Consider the following 20,000-nt stretch of genomic DNA (forward strand, 5'->3'; position numbering starts at 1 on the left):
TAGAATATTATTATCATTATAAAATCAACTCGCTTAATTCTGCCATTCTTTTCAACAGCATTTGCCTAAAAGAGGGTCTTCTACCAAAATATTATTATTATTATTATTATTATTATTATTATTATTATTATTATTATTATTATTATTATTATTATTCAGAGGATGTACCCTATTCATATGGAACAAGCCCACCACAGGGGCCTTTGACTTGAAATTCAAACTTTCAAAGAACGGTTGAAGGTCAGTGGAATTTCAAGTGAATAGTTAAGGTACCTTTTAGCTGTGTAGTACTACAAAAAATAATGGGTCAGAATGAGGCACGAAAGCCTACAAAATAGACAAAACAACAAGAACAACTATTCCAAGGCACAACGAAGGCACCTTTTTTAACTTGAAGCTGATTCCTTATGAGTCTCTTAATCAACAGAAGGCCTTACATATCTACCAATATTCGGAAAAAATTAAAAGTCAGACATTTCATTTCTGAGTTAAAATAAGTCAGTGCATTTCAATTCAAAGTATGTATATATATATATACTATATATATATATATATATATATATATATATATATATTGATATTTCTTCGATTTTACAGAGGAATATTAACGCAAAGCTCCTGTTAAGAAACCTAGAATGTATCAGTTCTAATGCACATGACATTACAATACGTAAACATGCTCTTGGGTAAGCTTTTCTAACTAGTGAAGAGATTTCATAAACTACTCATTCGTAAATACAGCCACGAAGCGAGTAAAACGACCGCTACGATTAATATAAAAGGACTCCCACTTTTACTGGCTAATTCACACTGGGTAACGGCAGTGCCAGAGTGCTTCCCACTAACCACACCTGGCAATGATGGCACTAAACCATTCCAATGCGGCGCAGGATGGCACTCAGACCCCACCATTAACATCAGGGACCACACGCTTAGGGATTGCGTATGCGTATGGAAAGCATAATTCTAATGATTCTACGAGAGAGAGAGAGAGAGAGAGAGAGAGAGAGAGAGAGAGAGAGAGAGAGAGAGAGAGAGAGAGAGAATCTTTACTATAGACTAAACAAGGAGACTTAAAAATGATAAGCTGATGATAACTACCCCAACTCATTAAATAACAATTCAAGTATCGTACAATATGGTAGGGAACTCTCTCACGCCAACGGCACGCAAAAAATATATGCATACTGGGGTACCCACTCTCCACAAAAAGTAGGTCTATAGAATAAAAAAAAAAAAAAAAAAAGGAAAAAATGAAAAAAGGGGGGGTTTATTTTGGAGTAAAGAGTTCTATCAACCACGAGACAAGGAGCGAGGAAACTCTCGAACCAACACAACAAGGGACATTAAATTTTGAACACGACTGTGGTGGTCCAGCTCCCGTGATTTACTAAGGAGAGACACACACGCAGAGAGAGAGAGAGAGAGTCAAATATAGCCTACAACGTAATATCATCACGGTCGTTCTCTTTTTAAATGCCATTCCAAACCACACGTAGACTTAAATGGAACACCAAGACTTGCCTCTTGAAATGGGAGAAATTTTAATTAATGTCATTTGACTAATCATTGTATATATCCATTAGATAAAAGAAGATGTCTGGAGCAGCATGGCTTCTTAAAATAAAACCCTTCGAAAGAATACACAATTAGAAAATAAACAAAACTAAATGATACATAATCCGAACCAAGGTTAGCCAAAAAATCGAATCAACATCTCTTAGGCCTATGTACAAGAAACCCCACGAAAAACTCATTGAAATCCACAATAACTTTTAAAGTTAACTTGTAGACAGAGAACATCAGTAAATACACCTCTTCCATCCTATTATTTTGGCAGAGGGAATAACAAGAAACTCATTCATGACACAGGACAATGATTGCAATGTTCCGACTTCAATGCTTTTTATTTTCTTCCAGCAATCACGAAACGTCTCTTAAATGTTATTACAAGAATATCGTTGGCGTGAAACGCAGTCTGAACACACATAGGGTTTAAAGTCTGCCTCGTTGTCCGAAGAAAGTGAAGCTTTTGGCGTTATCATTCATGCGGTTTATGTGACTTGCAACAGTTATAGGCCTAACCTATCTTATCCCTCAAAACTTTGCGCACCCTGCAAGACAGGCATCACACACTGGTTCAGAATCATGAGCTTACTTATAATTTTTGCGGTTCCTGCGAGAAGATTGAATAAATTACCAAAAGTAGTGCTCTCAACGCATATTCAACTCCGAAACAACTCCGTTTTACAGCAGTTACCGCTCAAGTTTAAACGTACCACGAAGAACGTCAGAATACAAAACAGAGGTAGGACCTCGGCACGACATCACGACATTTGAATTCAGAGTGAAAGCTTTAAAGATTCGACATATATCGGAGCAGTGACATGAAATTCAACAAAGCCGACGAAAATAATAAATGACAGAGTGGGATTTAATTCTACATTATCTACCGTAGGGCAGACGACAAAAATCAATGGAGCAGAAGAGAGCGTGACTTGTCACAGAGCGGGCTTAATCCGGTTTGGCTCTCTCACGTTCAATTTAATCGCATGAATGAGACTGTTGCAATTATTTATAGATTACAAGCATAATTTTATATATAGCTAATATATATATATATATATATATATATATAACTTACAATTTAATCGCATGAATGAGACTATTGTTCAATTAATTTACAGATTAAAAACATACATATATATATATATATATATATATATATATATATAATATAGATATATATATATCTCGAACTAATGAACACGTGTTGCACTTAAGTAAATTTCCAAATAAGAGGCTAGTGAGTTACTAATTGCGTGGGTCAGTTGGTAATAACTCCTGTCACTTCTTTCAAATGATCATATTCTTTGGAAGCTTGAATCTCAAGTGAGTGGCCCCTGTGGGCTTGTTTCGTATGAATAGTGTTCATCCTCTGAACAATATAAATAATTACAGGACAACATACGTTATGAGTAGGAATTACACAAAACAAGACTACCAATTACAAAGTCAATCAGCGAAATACCTCAGAATTGCTAAAAATAAATAAATAAAACAAAGTAAAAAATGCGCCGAAGTTTCTTCAGTGCAACCGAGTATTCTGTACAACGTGACCGGCAGCTCTCCAGTTGCTCATCAGGTGCAATAGAGTGAGGGTGCGCCCCATGGCTCCGGAAAGAGCTGCAAGATGCACGATCCATGGCTAATTTTAAGCTTAAATAAAATAAAAACTACTGAGGATAGAGGGTTGCAATTTGGTATGTTTGATGATTGGAGGGTGAATGATCAAAATACCAATTTGCAGTCCTCTAGCCTCAGTAGTTTTTTTTTTTTTTTAGATCTGAGGGCGGACGAACAGACAAAGCAGGCACAATATTTTTCTTTTACAGAAAACTGAAAAAAAAACAAAGTGTAAAAACTACTGCAAGGACTCTTAATTCTTTTTCAACTACAAAACCAAAGATTCAAAAAAAAAAAAAAAAAAAAAACAGGGATATATGAAGAAAAGCAGCTTTTTTTTTTTTTTTTTTTTTTTAATCTGATGAAAGGAATCGCAAAGCTTATCCCACAGGGCTAAAAAAGGAATGATTTTTGCAAACGGCTTTAAAAAAAATCTTTGCACGTTTACGAAAAAGGTACAGGAAAAGAAAATGTAATACAAACACTAGATCAAATATCCTTTGTTCGCGTTTTATTACCGAAGATTAAATCTCAGATACTGGAACTGGACAAGCAATGGGATCTATGAGGTCTTTCAGCGCTGGAAGTACAATGGAAGAAAGAGAATATAAACGGAGGCTGAGTAAAAGAGAAGAAAAAGGATATGAACGGAGTATAGTGAAAGGGAATTAATGTAGTTGTAGCAAAGTACCTGAAAGTAATGCCTACATTGCACCGGGGAAATCCCAGATAACGTTGTGTTACATTATCGTAACAACATCGTTATCGCTAACACTATGTCTGCATGACAAAGGAAATACAAGATTGAAATATCTGATTTGAAAGCGCTGTGTATTTACACGAGCGCTCGTTTGACAGCACTGCAGGAAAAGGCGTCTGAAATATCCCCTTATTTTACTGATAATCAAAGAGATTCGTTAAAATCATATAAAAAGATAATTCTGCGAAAACGATAACGATTTTCATCCCTCTCCCCCTCCCCCCCCAGCGCACCCCCTTCCCACTAAAAAAAAAAAAAACCACTACCATGAAATAAAAATCATCAAAAGGTTGGCGTGGTTAAATTCATTTTACAGGGCTCGACGGCCACGCTGAATATTACTTACCGGCAAACATTATATAGGTCAAATGTCAACGGCTGAGTGAATAACATCATAAGAACAGGTTTGGGAGGGGGGGGGGGGGGGGGGATAACAAAGGGGGGGGAAGGGTGTGGGGGGGGGAGAGGGTAGGTGTTGAAAATGGCTTGCATATTTTCGAAACTCTTGCTAAAAGAAAAAAAAAAAAAAACAGAAAAAAATTTCCCCTGGAAGCGAATATTACCTCCATTCGTACTGAAGCTGACTTTAATGGATGAACGTGGCTTGCATTAACGGATGAAGACGTGAATATACGTCACTTCTTCATCCGTAATATTAAGTTAGTTACTTCAGCTCTGGAAAGTTTGTCGGAGTGGAAATACATTTAATAAGTCATCAAATTTACACAGGACCAAAGCGACTAGGTGTAGCTGGGAATGTGTAGCCAAACATATACACTCCATGAATAATTATCATATAAATTATTCGAGCTACAAATGTCCTTTAATATCTAATTCGCTCTACCTCGGAATTGATATATTTTCATATATGTAAAGCGAAGGGGAATTTTTTAGCTGATAATCATTTCGTCCTCACTTGTTAGCCGAATCGATAACATCACTGACGTCCTGATTTCGTCTCTGTCCGCTGGACGGCGGTGGTTCGAACCCACGAGAGGACGAAATTTTTATCAACTAAAAAATTCCCCCATGGGTTCACATATCTGAAAACATATCAATTCCGAGGTAGAGAGAATTAGATATTAAAGGATATCTGTAGCTCGAATAATATACACTACATGTCTATCGTTGCAAAAGTCCAACCATTTGAAGGAGGAAACCGACACTAATCAAGGTTACACATGTTTGACGAATGGAACAGATACAAAATCAACTCATATATACTTTAGAATTGAGTGTCATGATAGAATTTCAGGGGAGAGGTCACTGAAGGGTCAACGACCTTACGTCAGGAAAAAAAATACAACGGCATTGTGTCACAAAGAAGGCCAACCCTCACCAGTGTTCAATGAGTTTCATATATACTCAGAAGGAAAACAAAAGCAAGCTGCCAGCCGTCTAACAGAAGGGGAAACTGGTCACAATGTGACCTGGCGGTCAATAAATAGGGCATTTCCCTGAGTGGAATTCTAAAAAAAAAAAAAAAAAAAAAAAAAAAAAAAAAAAAAACACCCTCACATTGCAAGATTTTGAGACTAACGCACATACAAGGTTTGAGAGAGAGAGAGAGAGAGAGAGAGAGAGAGAGAGAGAGAGAGAGAGAAAGATTATAACTTCAAAATTAACATTTATGATACCCAAACCGGATTCATTCCTAGAAAAAACTTCATGTGAACAGCCAAACAAATTTTCCCGAGGTTCTTGATAATAAACAAACCAGCTCTCACGAGCTGTAATACATCGTCTGAAGTTAATCTGATCCGTGATTGTGAAAACCTAAAAAAGCTATTATCTCTGACAGCCAAAGAGACAGTCATTGCAATGGGCACAAACGATATTAAATAAATGTTTGCACTGGTTTCTGCCTCACTCGTAACACCTTAGCCATTGTGCGTTTTTTATTTTTATAAAATTAGATAAAAAGAAATCTGAGGTCAATTTCATTCTTATGGCTTCACTCCACGGGGGGAATCTTCTGTAATCTCTCCTCTTGAGATTCAGGATTAAATCCTATAATGAACGCCATCAAAGGGGGAAAAGTTTGTTGTAGGTGTAGGGAGGGAGGGAGGGGCTAGTATAAGAAACCTTTTTCTTTTGGGCAATGAGGCCGTATATAGCCTTGGCTGCGTATCAGGTCTCGAAATATGACGTTTAAAAAAAAAAAAAAAAAAAAAAAAAAAAAAAAAAAAAAGATAGAGAGAGAGAGAGAGAGAGACACACACACACATTTATAACCAATAACCAAAAACATGGTTGGTCACTGTTCAGTTCATAAAAAAAATACCCTGGTCCCTGGATCTTTCCAGGTTCGATATAATAAAAAAATCTCTATATGTGGATTACTCAGGGTTACTTCAAGTTAATTACTAGATTTATACAAAAAAACGAGAGAGAGAGAGAGAGAGAGAGAGAGAGAGAGAGAGAGAGAGAGAGAGAGAGAGAGAGAGAGAGAGTTGCTAAGTAAACTCAGCAGTTAACCAATCCCAACAGGGTCGACGCGATTTATCAGAATTTAAAACGAGAGAGAGGAGAGAGAGAGAGAGAGAGGAGAGAGAGAGAGGAATCCTTAAATTTTTTGATCTACTGGATAAGTTATTCTGCGGAAGTTTGGCCACTTGTTTACCACCTCGTTACCATTAATGAAGTTCTACAGCCGCTGGAGATTAGCAGCTATGCTGTTAAATGGCTGGGAAGTGCAATGTTTCATCCTTAAGAAAAAATTCAGGTTTACCGCCACATTAAGTTTGTTAAGGATAAAAACTTGACGGAGGTATAAGAGCATCTTAGCCTAAATACATAATTTTCTGGCTGAGAGAAGTGTGTTACTGTGCCAGCGGGCTTCTTATGTTGGGCGCACTCGCGCGAGCACACACAAACATATATATATAATATAATAATATATATATATATATAATATAATATATATATATATATATATAGATATATATATATATGTATATATAGATATATATATATGTATATATAGATATATATATAATATAATTACGTAAAATACTTATATATCTCTAGTAATATATATATTTATAAATATATATATATATATATATATTATCTACTTATATATAATATAAATATTATATATATATATTATATTAACACTAGTATATATATATCTATATCTATATATATATGGATATATATATATATATATATATATATATATATATATAATATATATATATATTTTAAGGTCAGCTATTAAGTATCTTTCAAGCAATTATGGAACAGCAAACAAAATAAATCGCAGAATGAAAATGAGAGAAAAAAACAACTGGGTTGAATAAGCCATTACAAAACGCAAAACAACCAGAATCGATGAACGAAAAAAAAAAAAAAATACAAATCCCAAAATCAAACTTGACACAAGAATAATCGAGTTGGCCCAAATCTCTCCTACTCTTAGAGAAGAGGTGGGCATAAACATATTCTTCGTCCCTAACCACCCAGGTTAAGCGTATGCCAAGACACGTGCCCAAGCGCTAAGCCGGGATGAATATGTATGAATTATACGACATCACTTCACTCTACAAAGAATTAATTCAGACCTACCTCGGAGGAACAACCATACGTCTCCAGCACTCATTCCCTTCCATTAAGTATTCATAACACCCCTGACACCATACAATATGCAGTTTCACCACGCCATTTGCCTTGTAAACACTATATACAAACACCGCAGATTATACATAATTTTATATACAGAATGTATATATAGTAATATATATATATATATATATATATATATATATATATAGATATATATATATATATACACACGTGTATATAGATTACATAATGACATCAGTATGTCTTCCTGATGGCAAATCTCGTCTGCACAAGATTACATTTACAGATAAAAATGACATCAGTTCTACCAAATACACTACTTCCTGCCTTTGAGGATATGCTAACAGCTTATTCAAGCCTCCAATATCGCAAGGAAAAAATACTCTCTCTCTCTCTCTCTCTCTCTCTCTCTCTCTCTCTCTCTCTCTCTCTCTCTCTCTCTCGTCAAACAGGGAGAGCCTTTTATACTTGAAACCGCAAATTAGGAAAATCAATAACGTTTCCATCACAGATTTTTTTTTTTAAAGCCTCGACTATAATCTCTCACCACGGGACTCGTTCCTCGACCTTTGTTTCTCCACCGGTAAAAATTCGGTTACCTGGAATTTAATCCCCCGATAATTAAGGCTATAATGTTTCAAAGTAACCCGGGAGTTGAGGCATCCTTTCCTTCTTTCCAGAGTACGCGAATTTAAAAACGCTCGTCCCTCTTTCCCTTTTTTTTTATTTGAAAATTTGTTTTATACTTCGATATTTGAACGGTCTCAAAACTCATCGACGACTAACCTTTCATCGCGACCGAGTTGAGAGAGAGAGAGAGAGAGAGAGAGAGAGAGAGAGAGAGAGAGACGACGAGAGAGAGAGGAGAGAGAGAGAGCTCGAGAAGAGAGAGATGAGAGAGCCCGCTCCCCGGGGCCATTTATTTATAATCAGTTAGTGAGAATAAAAGAAATAGGGAGAGAGTAAACTTTAGATATTTCTCCTTTTCAAGACGACGAGTCATTTCATCGATCAACGAATAGAATTGGTCACAGGACAAATGTTTAAATTGGGCAAATAACGCTTCATTTGTTCTGCCTTTCTTGCCCCCTCTTCACTTCCACTGTCATCCAGAAATACATCTCACAGATCTCTTAACGTCTGAATAATTAATAGTAGCAGTTTCATTCACCGTGACAAAGCAACTGGAATACTGCACTCATCAATCGCAAATTTGCAAAGGAACGCGACACCGTAACATAGTCATCAAAGAATTCACTTACTAAATGAATATTCCAGAGATCCACAAGGTATATACTCCTTCCAGTTTTCCATTCAAGTGTCCGTACAGACTTAATCACTTAAAAAGACTCTCTCCCCGCCCCCACCCCCGCCCTCCCGAACACTCTATAGACAAATAAAAAGGGCCACTATTCATCACTGAAGAAGAAGACCTGCTTTATTTGGGGAAACGTCTTTCAGCCCGGAGTCGAAAGAATACCTGAATTCGAACAATCGGCTCCTTTTCATCACTTCCCAAGGTCGTGGCACGTGGCACTGACTGTGTGTGTCGGGGTTGGCGAGTCTAACAAAAGAAAAACCTCACCCTGGGGCTTGTGGGGGATTGGAAAGAACTTCTTATGACGAAAAATTGAACCCTAAAACTTTATTGCTCGAGCTTCACTCCTTCCTTTCCTCATTTTTCTCCTAAAGACAAGTTATTTTCACGAAATCTTTTTTCCTTTCTTTCTTTTTAACGAGCGGTTTCAATCGGAGAGAGAGAGAGAGAGAGAGAGAGAGAGAGAGAGAGAGAGAGAGAGAAGAGAGAGAGAGAGGGGGGCGACCAAAACCAGACACGGTTATTGGGGGCCAGAGAAGGGCTCTGTTGGAGACAGAAGGTATTCGAACTACGACGAGGGAATGCGGTTAACAACCATAAAGGTTGCTCGATTGCTTTCTATCGAATGCCCTGTGTTTACCTACAGCTCAAGGACTCGCTCGCTACCTGAATAATCAATTCGGTTTTATGTTCTTCAGCAACGATAACAACGAAGGTTAACTGGTCTCACGTGAGGGAACGTTACTTGCAATGGAGCTGGAATACGAACTCTCAGTAACATGGCTATAAACAATCAAATTCTTTCGATGTTCTGCCAACATAATACTGAGCAGCCTTATGGCCACGCTACCAGGAAAGGTAATACACACATACTGACATAATCAAGAACCAACAAAATCACACGTGATGGAAACGTACCCACTGGATGATGTGCCCATTGATTAATGGGATACAGATGTACCCACCAGTTCAATATGAAGGAAATGCCTCAACTGGTTTAATGGGATGGAAATGTACCCACTAGTTCAATGGGAAGGAAATGCCTCAACTGGTTTAATGGGATGGAAATGTACCCACCAGTTCAATGGGAAGGAAATGCCTCAACTGGTTTAATGGGATGGAAATGTACCCACTATTTCAATGGGACGGAAATGTAACCATTAGCTCAATAAAATGGAAATGTACCCACTGGTTCAATGGGATGGAGATGTACCCCTAGGTTTAATAGGATGGAAATGTACCCATTAGTTCAATGGGATGGAAATATACACAATAGTTCAAAGGGATGAAATGTCCCCATTGATTCAATGGAATAGAGATGTACCCACCAGTTCAATACGATGGAAATGTCCCCTCTGGTTTAATGGGATGGAAATGTACCCATTAGTCCAATGGGACGGAAATATACCGAATAGTTCAATGGGATGGAAATGTACCTATTGGTTCAATGTGATGGAACTGTACTCACTGGTTCAATGGGATGGAAGTGTAATTATTAGTTTAAAGGCATGGAAATGTAGTACCCACTGGTTCAACCAACACGAAAGACTAAAGGGCTGTACAGTACTGAACTAACTTATAATTCTTGTACCGAGATGCTACAATAAAAGCAATATTACAGTTTGGACTAAGATAGACAAGGACAGAGTTCTGACGTGAACAGAGCGCAAACACAAGAGATGCCTATGGCGATAGCACACAAGAGGAGCAATGGACCACAATGAGACACGTGTGACAACTGGGGTGAACAACAGACACGACTGAAATGAACTCGAGCAACCAATCACTCCATACGAAGCCAAGACGAGTAATTCTAACTGACCAGTTTACTGTAGGACCTGACCTTTACGATATTCCATGGCCATTCTTTTTGGGGTCAAGCTTTATGTCAATCTGCTTTTTCATCAGGTCTGGGCAATTTGGGCGCACGAGGTTACACATCCAACTCGTTAAAATACCCTGAAAACGGGAACTTACAGGGCCAAATCTTTGCCGGAAAAATGTAGGAAGCAGTTACAGAATAAGAAAAGAAATCACAGTGAAGGAAAAAGGAAGGATAAACCAAGGGTGTTAAAATATAGAGGGGAGTATTGTTGGGGTGCGGAGGAAGGTGGGGAGAGTACTCCATCTAATAGGGAGAGAAACGTCGCATAACATCATGTAAAAGACGTTGCAAGACGGCAGAGGGGGAAAATCCCCATGGGACGCCCCCTGATTCATGGGAAGGGAAGCGACACATAAAACTCGGAAAGAAAAGTCAGCGGCATCACAGGCAGGCATATACTCTCTCCTTCCTTCCATATCCCCACCCTCTACAGTATTCCCCTCAAGCTACTCAGAGTGAAAGAGTTTTTTTTTCGCATTTCAACTTCTTCACTTTAGCTGATTTGCATTTACTTTATTCCTCACACCGTTCGACTATGGAACCCTCTCCCTGAGGATGTCGTGAATAGGAACCTCAAAAGTTCAAGCGAAGATGCAAGGCATTAACTACTAATTTATTTAATGTTTTATCTACTTATATATTAAATTATCAATTGACCTTTTTGCTCTTTACTAATGACGGATATCTCTTTTCTGTATTTGTCAACATCTTCTGTTACTTCTTTCAAATGAACACCGCATTGTCTCGAAGCTTGAATTTCAAATTAATGGCCTCTGTGAACTTGACCCATAATAATAATAATAATAATAATAATAATAATAATAATAATAATAATAATAATAATAATAAACCAAGGAACCCCTGTAACGAGGCTATTAATACTGAGAATTAAAAGTCTCAGCAGTGCTAAAATATTTATGTACAAGTTAAAAATATTTAATACTGTTAAATATTTTTAATAAATAATTATTATTATTACTATTATGAGCCACTACTGAAGCTTATATCTTACTATAATGGGTGTCATGTCTATCCGTCAGTCTGTCATTCAATCACAGCCAAACGGCTGGTCCGATGGGCATGAAACTTGGCAGGGTTATAGTGGGGACCCCTAAGATGGTTTATAATGGGGATTCATCCTACCTCCCCCCCCCCCCCGGGTGAGAAGGGATTCCCTGAAACGGAGCTAGTTCTGCCCGTGAAACGGGGCTGGTTATGCCCATTGACTAAGTTAATTTACGAATATTCATACATAATTTCTGTATACATATGTTTGCTAGTAGTAATATTAATGATAATAATAATACTGTAGAAAGTGAACATCTTATTACACATTGCACTCTAGCCTGTGTCCTTCAGTATTCAAGCACATGCAACGTACCTGTAAAAAATGGGCAAAACTAATTCTCGTTTTTAATAAGAAATTAGACTTCTCTCAAGACAGAGTTGCCACCGAGTCTTTTTTTAATTAACCCGCGGGCTTCTTTACGTTCGTGCAAGGGGCAGTTATGTCGTAAAAAACGAGTCCCCTCTAAATTACGAAATGAGCCGTAAAATCAAAACAAGACCTGGTTCCAGGCTAATTTGGACATTGCACAACCCCCGAGGTAATGCAGAATATGGTTATAATAATGCTCGTATTTCTCAGGTCACTGACAGAACAAGGAGAGTTATGCAAGCGGCTTCTAATAGGGAGGATAGAGGGAGGGGGAAGGAGTGGTTACTGCCCACGGTGAACCTTGCACAGTATGCTATATTCCTTTCCATATTCTTTCTTTTTACTTAACCGAATATCTGAATTTTATTACCTGCACTTAATATATATATATATATATATATATATAGTATATATATAATGATATATATATATTCAATACCGTAATGGGGTAGGGGTTTTAATACTATTGTGGAGTAGGAAGAAAACTGTAGGAAGGGGAAAGAGGGGCTATTGTCTACAGTGTGCCTTGCACAGTATCATATATTCATTGCTATACGATGTTTTTTTACTGTAATAGTTTTTGTTTTTAATTTATCACTTGCAAACAAATATATATAATCTTATAGTGGAGGGGGGGAAGGAGATGAATGGTAGAGGGAGGAGGACGGATTACTGTCTACAGTGTGCCTCGCACAGTAAGCGGCATTTATTTCTATACGCTTTTTTTTCATTTTATCGCTTTCTTAATTTTATCACTTGCAAAATTATAGATATAATCTTATAGTAGACGGAATGGAGAGAAGAACTGTATAGGGAGAAGGAGGGTTTATTGTATACAGTGTGCCTTGCACAGCAAGCTGTATTCATTGTTATATAATTTCTTTTTATAATTTTCTGTTTTTAATTTATCACTTGCCAAAAGAATTGCTAAATAATCTTAAACTCTTTATGGGAAAAGAGGGGTTTGTTGTCTACAGTGTGCCTTGCACAATACGCTGTATTCATGACATATTTCTAATTTTCATTCATTACTCGCAAAAACAAATAAATAAATAGAGTTTTAAGAAAAACCTGAAGACGATTCACTATTAAATCAAGACTGAAGGTAAAATGGCCTGTCAGTGAGAACAGAAAAATATGAACACCAAATTCATCTCTTTCTAAATTCAGACAGAATTATTATCAACACATTTTTATTTTTTTTAACGTGTACATGTAAATGTGTACCTACAAAAAACTGTATATACTTAAATAAATAAATTAATTATATATATATATATATATATACATATATAATATATAATATATATAGTATATACAACCACACACAACACATATATATACATACGAATATACATACAAATACATAATTTATGCATCTATATATATATATATATATATATATATAGATAGAGTTATATATATATATATATATATACATATAAATTCATTCCATTCACAAGAGCTTGCAACCGGTTTGCCTTACCTTGAAGTCTATGTAACCATTCTTGTCCATATCGAAAGTCCTGAAGACATGGTCACAGAATTCCTCAGCGTTACCGGATGGGAAGAACATCTTGTACATGTCGACGAATTTATCCGGAGTCAACCTGCCGTTCGGACAGTCTTGCTGTGAAAGAGAAAGAAAAAAAACACATTACTACGTTTGGCCTCTGAAAGAGTTACCAGTAGACGTAGATGTCAATTGAAGAGAGAGAGAGAGAGAGAGAGAGAGAGAGAGAGAGAAGAGAGAAGAGAGAGAGAGAGAGAGAGTTAAAAGGATGCCATTTCTGAAGAGAATACTATGTACCTTTCTGAACATAAAAAGTAAATTGCGTGAATAATCTCATAGGTGTATCACGTTACCATAAACTTGAGACAAGACTTGTTTTTCAAAATTGAATAATAATAATAATATAATAATAATAATAATAAATAATATAATATAATAATAATAATAATATAATAATAATAATAATAAGCTGTATCGTAAGAGCATGAAGGAAATAGATACCCTAATCCAGACTAAGGATTGTATCTGGGGACATCAGGATGGAGTTTGGAATAGAAAAATGTGCCTTAGTCAACATAAAAAAGGGCAGAGTAACAAGGACTGAAGGGATAAAGCTACCAGATGGAAAAACAACATTCAAAAACATAGATGAGACGGGATACAAAGGTACCTGGGAAAATAATGAATAGGAGGGGATATAAAACATCAAGAGATGAAGGACACGATCAAGAGAGAATATATGCAAAGACTCAGGGCGATCCTCAAGTCAAAACTCAACGCCGGAAATATGATAAAAGCCATAAACACATGGGCAGTGCCAGTAATCAGATACAGCGCAGGAATAGTGGAATGGACGAAGGCAGAACTTCGCAGCATAGATTCAGAAAACAGGAAAAATATGACAATACAAACCAAAGCACTACACCCAAGAGCAAATACGGACAGACTATAATAACACGAAAGGAAGGAGGAAGGGGACGACTAAGTAAGATAGAGGACTGCGTCAACATCGAGAACAGAAGCACTGGGGCAAATATATGAAGACAGTGAAGACGAGTGGCTCAAGAGTGCATGGGAAGAAGGACTGATAAAAGTAGACGAAGACCCAGAAATGTACAGAGACAGGAGAAAGACAAGCAGAACAGAGGAATGGCATAACAAACCAATGCACGGACAATACATGAGAGACGAAAGAACTAGCCAGCGATGACACATGGTAATGGCTACTGAGGCCCTAAGAACTAGATATGTCCAAAGAACGATAGATGGAAATAACATCTCTCCCATATGTAGGAAGTGCAATACAATAAATGAAACCATAAACCACATAGCAAGCGAATGTCCGGCACTTGCACAGAACCAATACAAAAAGAGGCATGATTCAGTAGCAAAAGCCCTCCACTGGAGCCTGTGCAAGAAACACCAGCTACCTTGCAGTAATAAGCGGTACGAACACCAACCTGAAGGAGTGATAGAAAACGATCAGGCAAAGATCCTCTGGGACTATGGTATCAGAACAGATAGGGTGATACGTGCAAATAGACCAGACGTGACGTTGATTGACATAATCAAGAAGAAAGTATCACTCATTGATGTCGAAAAACCATGGGGCACCAGAGTTGAAGAGAAAGAAAGGGAAAAAATGGACGACCTGAAAATAGAAATAAGGATATGGGATATGCCAGTGGAAATTGTACCCATAATCATAGGAACACTAGGCATGATCCCAAGAGGCTGAAATAGCTCCAGGACTCACGCAGAAGAATGTGATCCTAGAAACAGCGCACAGTAAGAAAAGTGATGGACTCCTAAGGAGGCCGGATGCAACCCAGAACCCCACACTATAAATACCACCCAGTCGAATTAGAGGACTGTGATAGAGCAAAAAAAAAAAAAAAAAAAATTAATAATAAACAATAATAATAATAATGTCCCCCTCATTCTATACTGTTCAGGTACAGCCAAAAAGAACTCCATTGAGTACCGGAACACCACGAGTGAATAATAATAATAATAATAATAATAATAATACCATTAACCTAAAATAATGCCCAAAAGCCCCCTTTTCTTCACTGTCCAAGTTACAGCCAAAAGGAAGGAACGAACGCCATTAAGTAACGGAACACCTCGAGTGTCAGGATGTTGGAGGGAAAATCACGTTCTACTCTCCATCGGTCGAGGGTAAATCTTATCCAAACTTTTCTCCCGGAGAGGATGATTGGGTGAGGAGTAAAGTGGGCAGGCTAAGTGCCATTTTCGTACGCTCGAGTCCCCTGGAGGGCCTCCATCAACCCTGCTCCCTCGCATTGAGAGGCAAATTACAATGCCATACTAGCGAGGAGGCCGCTAGGATCTCTCTCTCTCTCTCTCTCTCTCTCTCTCTCTCTCTCAACTTGGAACAACAAGACTGAGTTCAGCGCTATAATTTCACCTCACAATGTTAGTTACTTAATAATTATATATATAATATATATATATAATAATATTATATATATGATATATGAATAATAATGAATATATATATAAATATTAGATATATTGCCACGAAGGGAAAAAATGAAAAAGCGAGATACCGAGTACTTTCGGTCCTATTCGGACCCTTTACTGAGGCAAACTGATTTTACAAAGAACACCAGAGTCAAAAGAAGGCTTAATATACAAACTGACACTACCAGATTAGCCATAAGGGCGATTTTTCTTTCACTCTACAGAGAGGAGTCGCCGCCATAGGCTAGCCACACCTTGAAGGATACCCGCAGTAAACAAGTGATTCTTCCAGAAAACAGTACATTTTGAAAACAACACGGGAGCATATATATATATATATCATATATATATATATATATATATATATATATATATATATATATTACACGACACACACACACAATATATATCAAATACACTGACACAAAAAGAAACTATCCAGGATCTCTCTCTCTCTCTCACCTCTCTCTCGCTCTCGATCTCTCTCTTCACTTCTTCCTCTTCTCTCTTCCTCGCCTCTCCTCTCATCTTCTCTTCTTCTTATCAACACGGAACTACAAAACTGATTTTAGAGCTATAATTGCAATTCATAAAGTCATACTTTATACTCATATCTCAATATCATTCATGATCTTCTCTCTATTACTTTGAACTAAAACCAAGTCTATTTTTTATAAATCAATATACAAAAATAAATTTTTTAAAACAAATACAAGTCACACCTACAACAATTTTTTTCTCTAAAATCCTTTACAATAAAACACAAAATAAAAAATAAAAAGCTTTCCATTTAAATGTTGCTCTTCAGCCAGCTCAAATTTCCCTAAACAAAATTATAAAAAAATAAATTTTAAAAAATCCTGCTAAAATTCAGCTAATATTGGATGAACAATTTTCAAAGTTCACCAGAGTGCCAATTCACCCGTATGCAGAAGTTGAGGAAAATATTAAAATATTAACGAACTTTATGGCAACGTACACGCCTTTGAAAATGACGGTAGTATAAGAGATGGTCGACACGGGGAGTTCCGAGCACCCTCCAGAGGACATTGAAATTACAACGAACTCGGCCCAATGTTTCAGTGGTGGAAACAGATTGAACGACGGCACAACTAGACGAGATTTGAAGCTTTCATACACTAACATAGTAGACTGTTGCATTCAACAAGCATTTAGTTAATTTTTTTTTTCAAGAAAGTATTTCGTTTTATTTTTAACTCACGAATTTCTATGCCATGTTTTTACTTTACAAATGTTGAACAAGCTTTCTTAGGGCGCTTGTATCTTTATTCACTGAGACGAATATAGTCTTAAATTCTTAACTCATTATACAGTAATTAATTCGCGAATGCCCATCTATGGAGAAATAAGTTATTTGTTGAATACACATATATAATTTACACATATAAAAAACTTTGACCAAAAACTGAATGAAGCTTCAAGCGCTCTTAGATAAGGTTTCATGATCTTCCGCAATAATAATAATAATAATAATAATAATAATAATAATAATAATAATAATAATAATAATAATAATAATAATAATAATAATAATACAGGTAGCAACCGGAATAGAAAACAAATCCAATTTTACCTGGACTCAATAAAAGACAATAACATCACTCAATGAGTGAAACCCTGAATTAGGGGTGTGTCCCCCCTTTTCCCCCCCCCCCCCCCCCCACTACCCTTCCTTTACACGAAGGATGATCACAGAGCTCAAAATGGAAACAAAGAGAAAGGCATGGAGTTCCAGAGATCAAAGGATGACGGGTGAAAGAGCGAGATCAAAACAGTCGACACTGGCGTCGATTATTTGTGCTCGCAAAAAAAAAAAAAACAAAAAAAAAAAAAAATAAATAAATAAATAAAGTTCTGATTCCAGCAGTTCATCACCACCTCTACGGGAGAACTTAGATGAGGTAAACTTTCATTACTTATTGGGCAAATTTTTAACAACTTTCACACTGCCTAATTAAGTCTGGTATTTAGGTTAAACTTTCCATTAAAGTAAACATTTTAAATTTCCAAGAACCATTTTAATTCATTTCATTACCTCTAGGTAAAAACGTTTTCCACTAGCTTTCATTACCTATTAGGTAAATTTCCACCAACTTATCTTAGCACAATCAATACGAGAGAGAGAGAGAGAGAGAGAGAGAGAGAGAGAGAGAGAGAGAGAGAGAGAGAGAAAGATTCCAGGTTGATAATGCCACTAATCACTTCTTTCCCTCCCGCGTTTATTTATAACCCCTTCAAATCAATTCCCCATTAGGACCATAAATTAGCGGAGACAGCTGCAAATTTATAAGAGAAAATCATTATTATAATTGCCCTTTTTCGTGTCAACGAGGGTTAATTAACAGTTAGCCCAATACAGGGAAGGACGTGAGAGAGAGAGAGAGAGAGAGAGAGAGAGAGAGAGAGAGAGAGAGAGAGAGAGAGAGAGCTAGCTAGCTTTAAGTCGTCCTTCTACTCCAATTATTCACCTGTCGCACGAGCGGGGTCCTGATACTTTTAGGCTATCACTTCAAAAGATGAAGCCTCTTCAACAAGGCTTTAAATTATTATTATTATATTATTATTATTATTATTATTATTATTATTATTATGCAATAAAGTAAAAAAAAGACCATTTACCTGCAAAGGAAAAAAAAAAAAAAAAAAAAAGGAGTGGGGCGGAGGGAGTTTTGACAGAATGGTTACTGCCTTAGCCTTGTTTTTGGAAGCCCCAACCACGCAGCAACGACACCTGAACTTCCAAGCAGTAAGAAATTGCCCATAAACCAAATTGGCTTCTTGTAATCCCATGTTATTATGACAATACGCTTACCTGCCTGAATCTTTTTTATACAGGTGTATTCTGTCATACACTTTCTTGCCTGCATTTTTTCATACAGCTGAGAAACTGCCGCCAAGACACTACTGCCTGAATCTTTTCATACAGCTGTATTTTGCTTTAAACCCTGCCACAAAATATACAGTGACTCGAGGTAAAATGTTCCACTTTAATGGCATGAAATTACATGCAGTAAATTCTGTCAATGGCCCTGTAATTACATTTTCATACATCATTTGCGAGCACGGCAGCCCCGTCTACTACCGCTTAATGACTGACATATTACCGTCATAGAGAGAGAGAGAGAGAGAGAGAGAGAGAGAGAGAGAGAGAGAGAGAGAGAGAGAGAGGCCGAAATTCTACTGATGCTGAGGAAACGCACTGTGTACTGACACGGCAGTAATCCTGTGTTCAAGATATAATCAATAGACTTGTCTGACATTTCAAGATAAGGTCAGTCTGTGCGTGGCAGCATCAATAGTGTCAGTCTTTCTCGTAGTAACGTAGAGGTCATCGTAGAGGTATATTTCATGACTTTCTGTAAGGGAACAGATGCTGCCGCTTTTGTCAGTAATGTCAACGAAAATTTTCTTCACGAATGGCGTCAGTTTTGATCTTGATTTAAATGCGCAGTTCTTCCTTAAAACGATGAGAAGCCATGTTTCAATGTGTTTATTACCACTGAAGGTAAAATAGAAGTCCCCTTTTTGGGAAATTTCCACCTATATACAAGATGTACAGGACAGAGGAAGATGGAGAAGGCTGACTAGAAACAGCGACCCCATATAGAAATGGGAAAAGCTGAAGGTAAAGTACATTTTCCATAAGTTCAACTACGGAAATATTACCTTTAATGCTGAACGATCATTCGAAATGTGGGTACGTCATTCATGAGGGTATTATCACTGACGTGTATGTAATTTTTGCCCTGAAAATTGGCCTCAAATGTTAACCAATTCCAGTTCTACTTGTACAACATCTTAAAA

At 37.0% G+C, this 20,000-nt stretch overlaps 2 protein-coding genes across 7 annotated transcripts in view; both read right to left on the reverse strand.

The window, feature by feature from the left end:
- LOC135215472 (neurocalcin homolog) overlaps positions 1 to 20,000 on the reverse strand; it is a 736,775-nt gene that overhangs the window by 98,105 nt on the left and 618,670 nt on the right.
- The window catches only part of LOC135215470 (neuronal calcium sensor 2-like), a 558,746-nt gene that overhangs the window by 23,054 nt on the left and 515,692 nt on the right, over positions 1 to 20,000 (reverse strand). For all 6 annotated transcript variants that reach the window (XM_064250212.1, XM_064250210.1, XM_064250211.1 and 3 more), the window contains one exon: positions 13,662 to 13,805. In XM_064250212.1, coding sequence (XP_064106282.1) covers positions 13,662 to 13,805 — 144 coding nt within the window. The remainder of the gene's footprint in view (positions 1 to 13,661; positions 13,806 to 20,000) is intronic.

This window comes from Macrobrachium nipponense, chromosome 5, assembly GCF_015104395.2.
Source record: "Macrobrachium nipponense isolate FS-2020 chromosome 5, ASM1510439v2, whole genome shotgun sequence".
NCBI lineage: Eukaryota > Metazoa > Arthropoda > Malacostraca > Decapoda > Palaemonidae > Macrobrachium > Macrobrachium nipponense.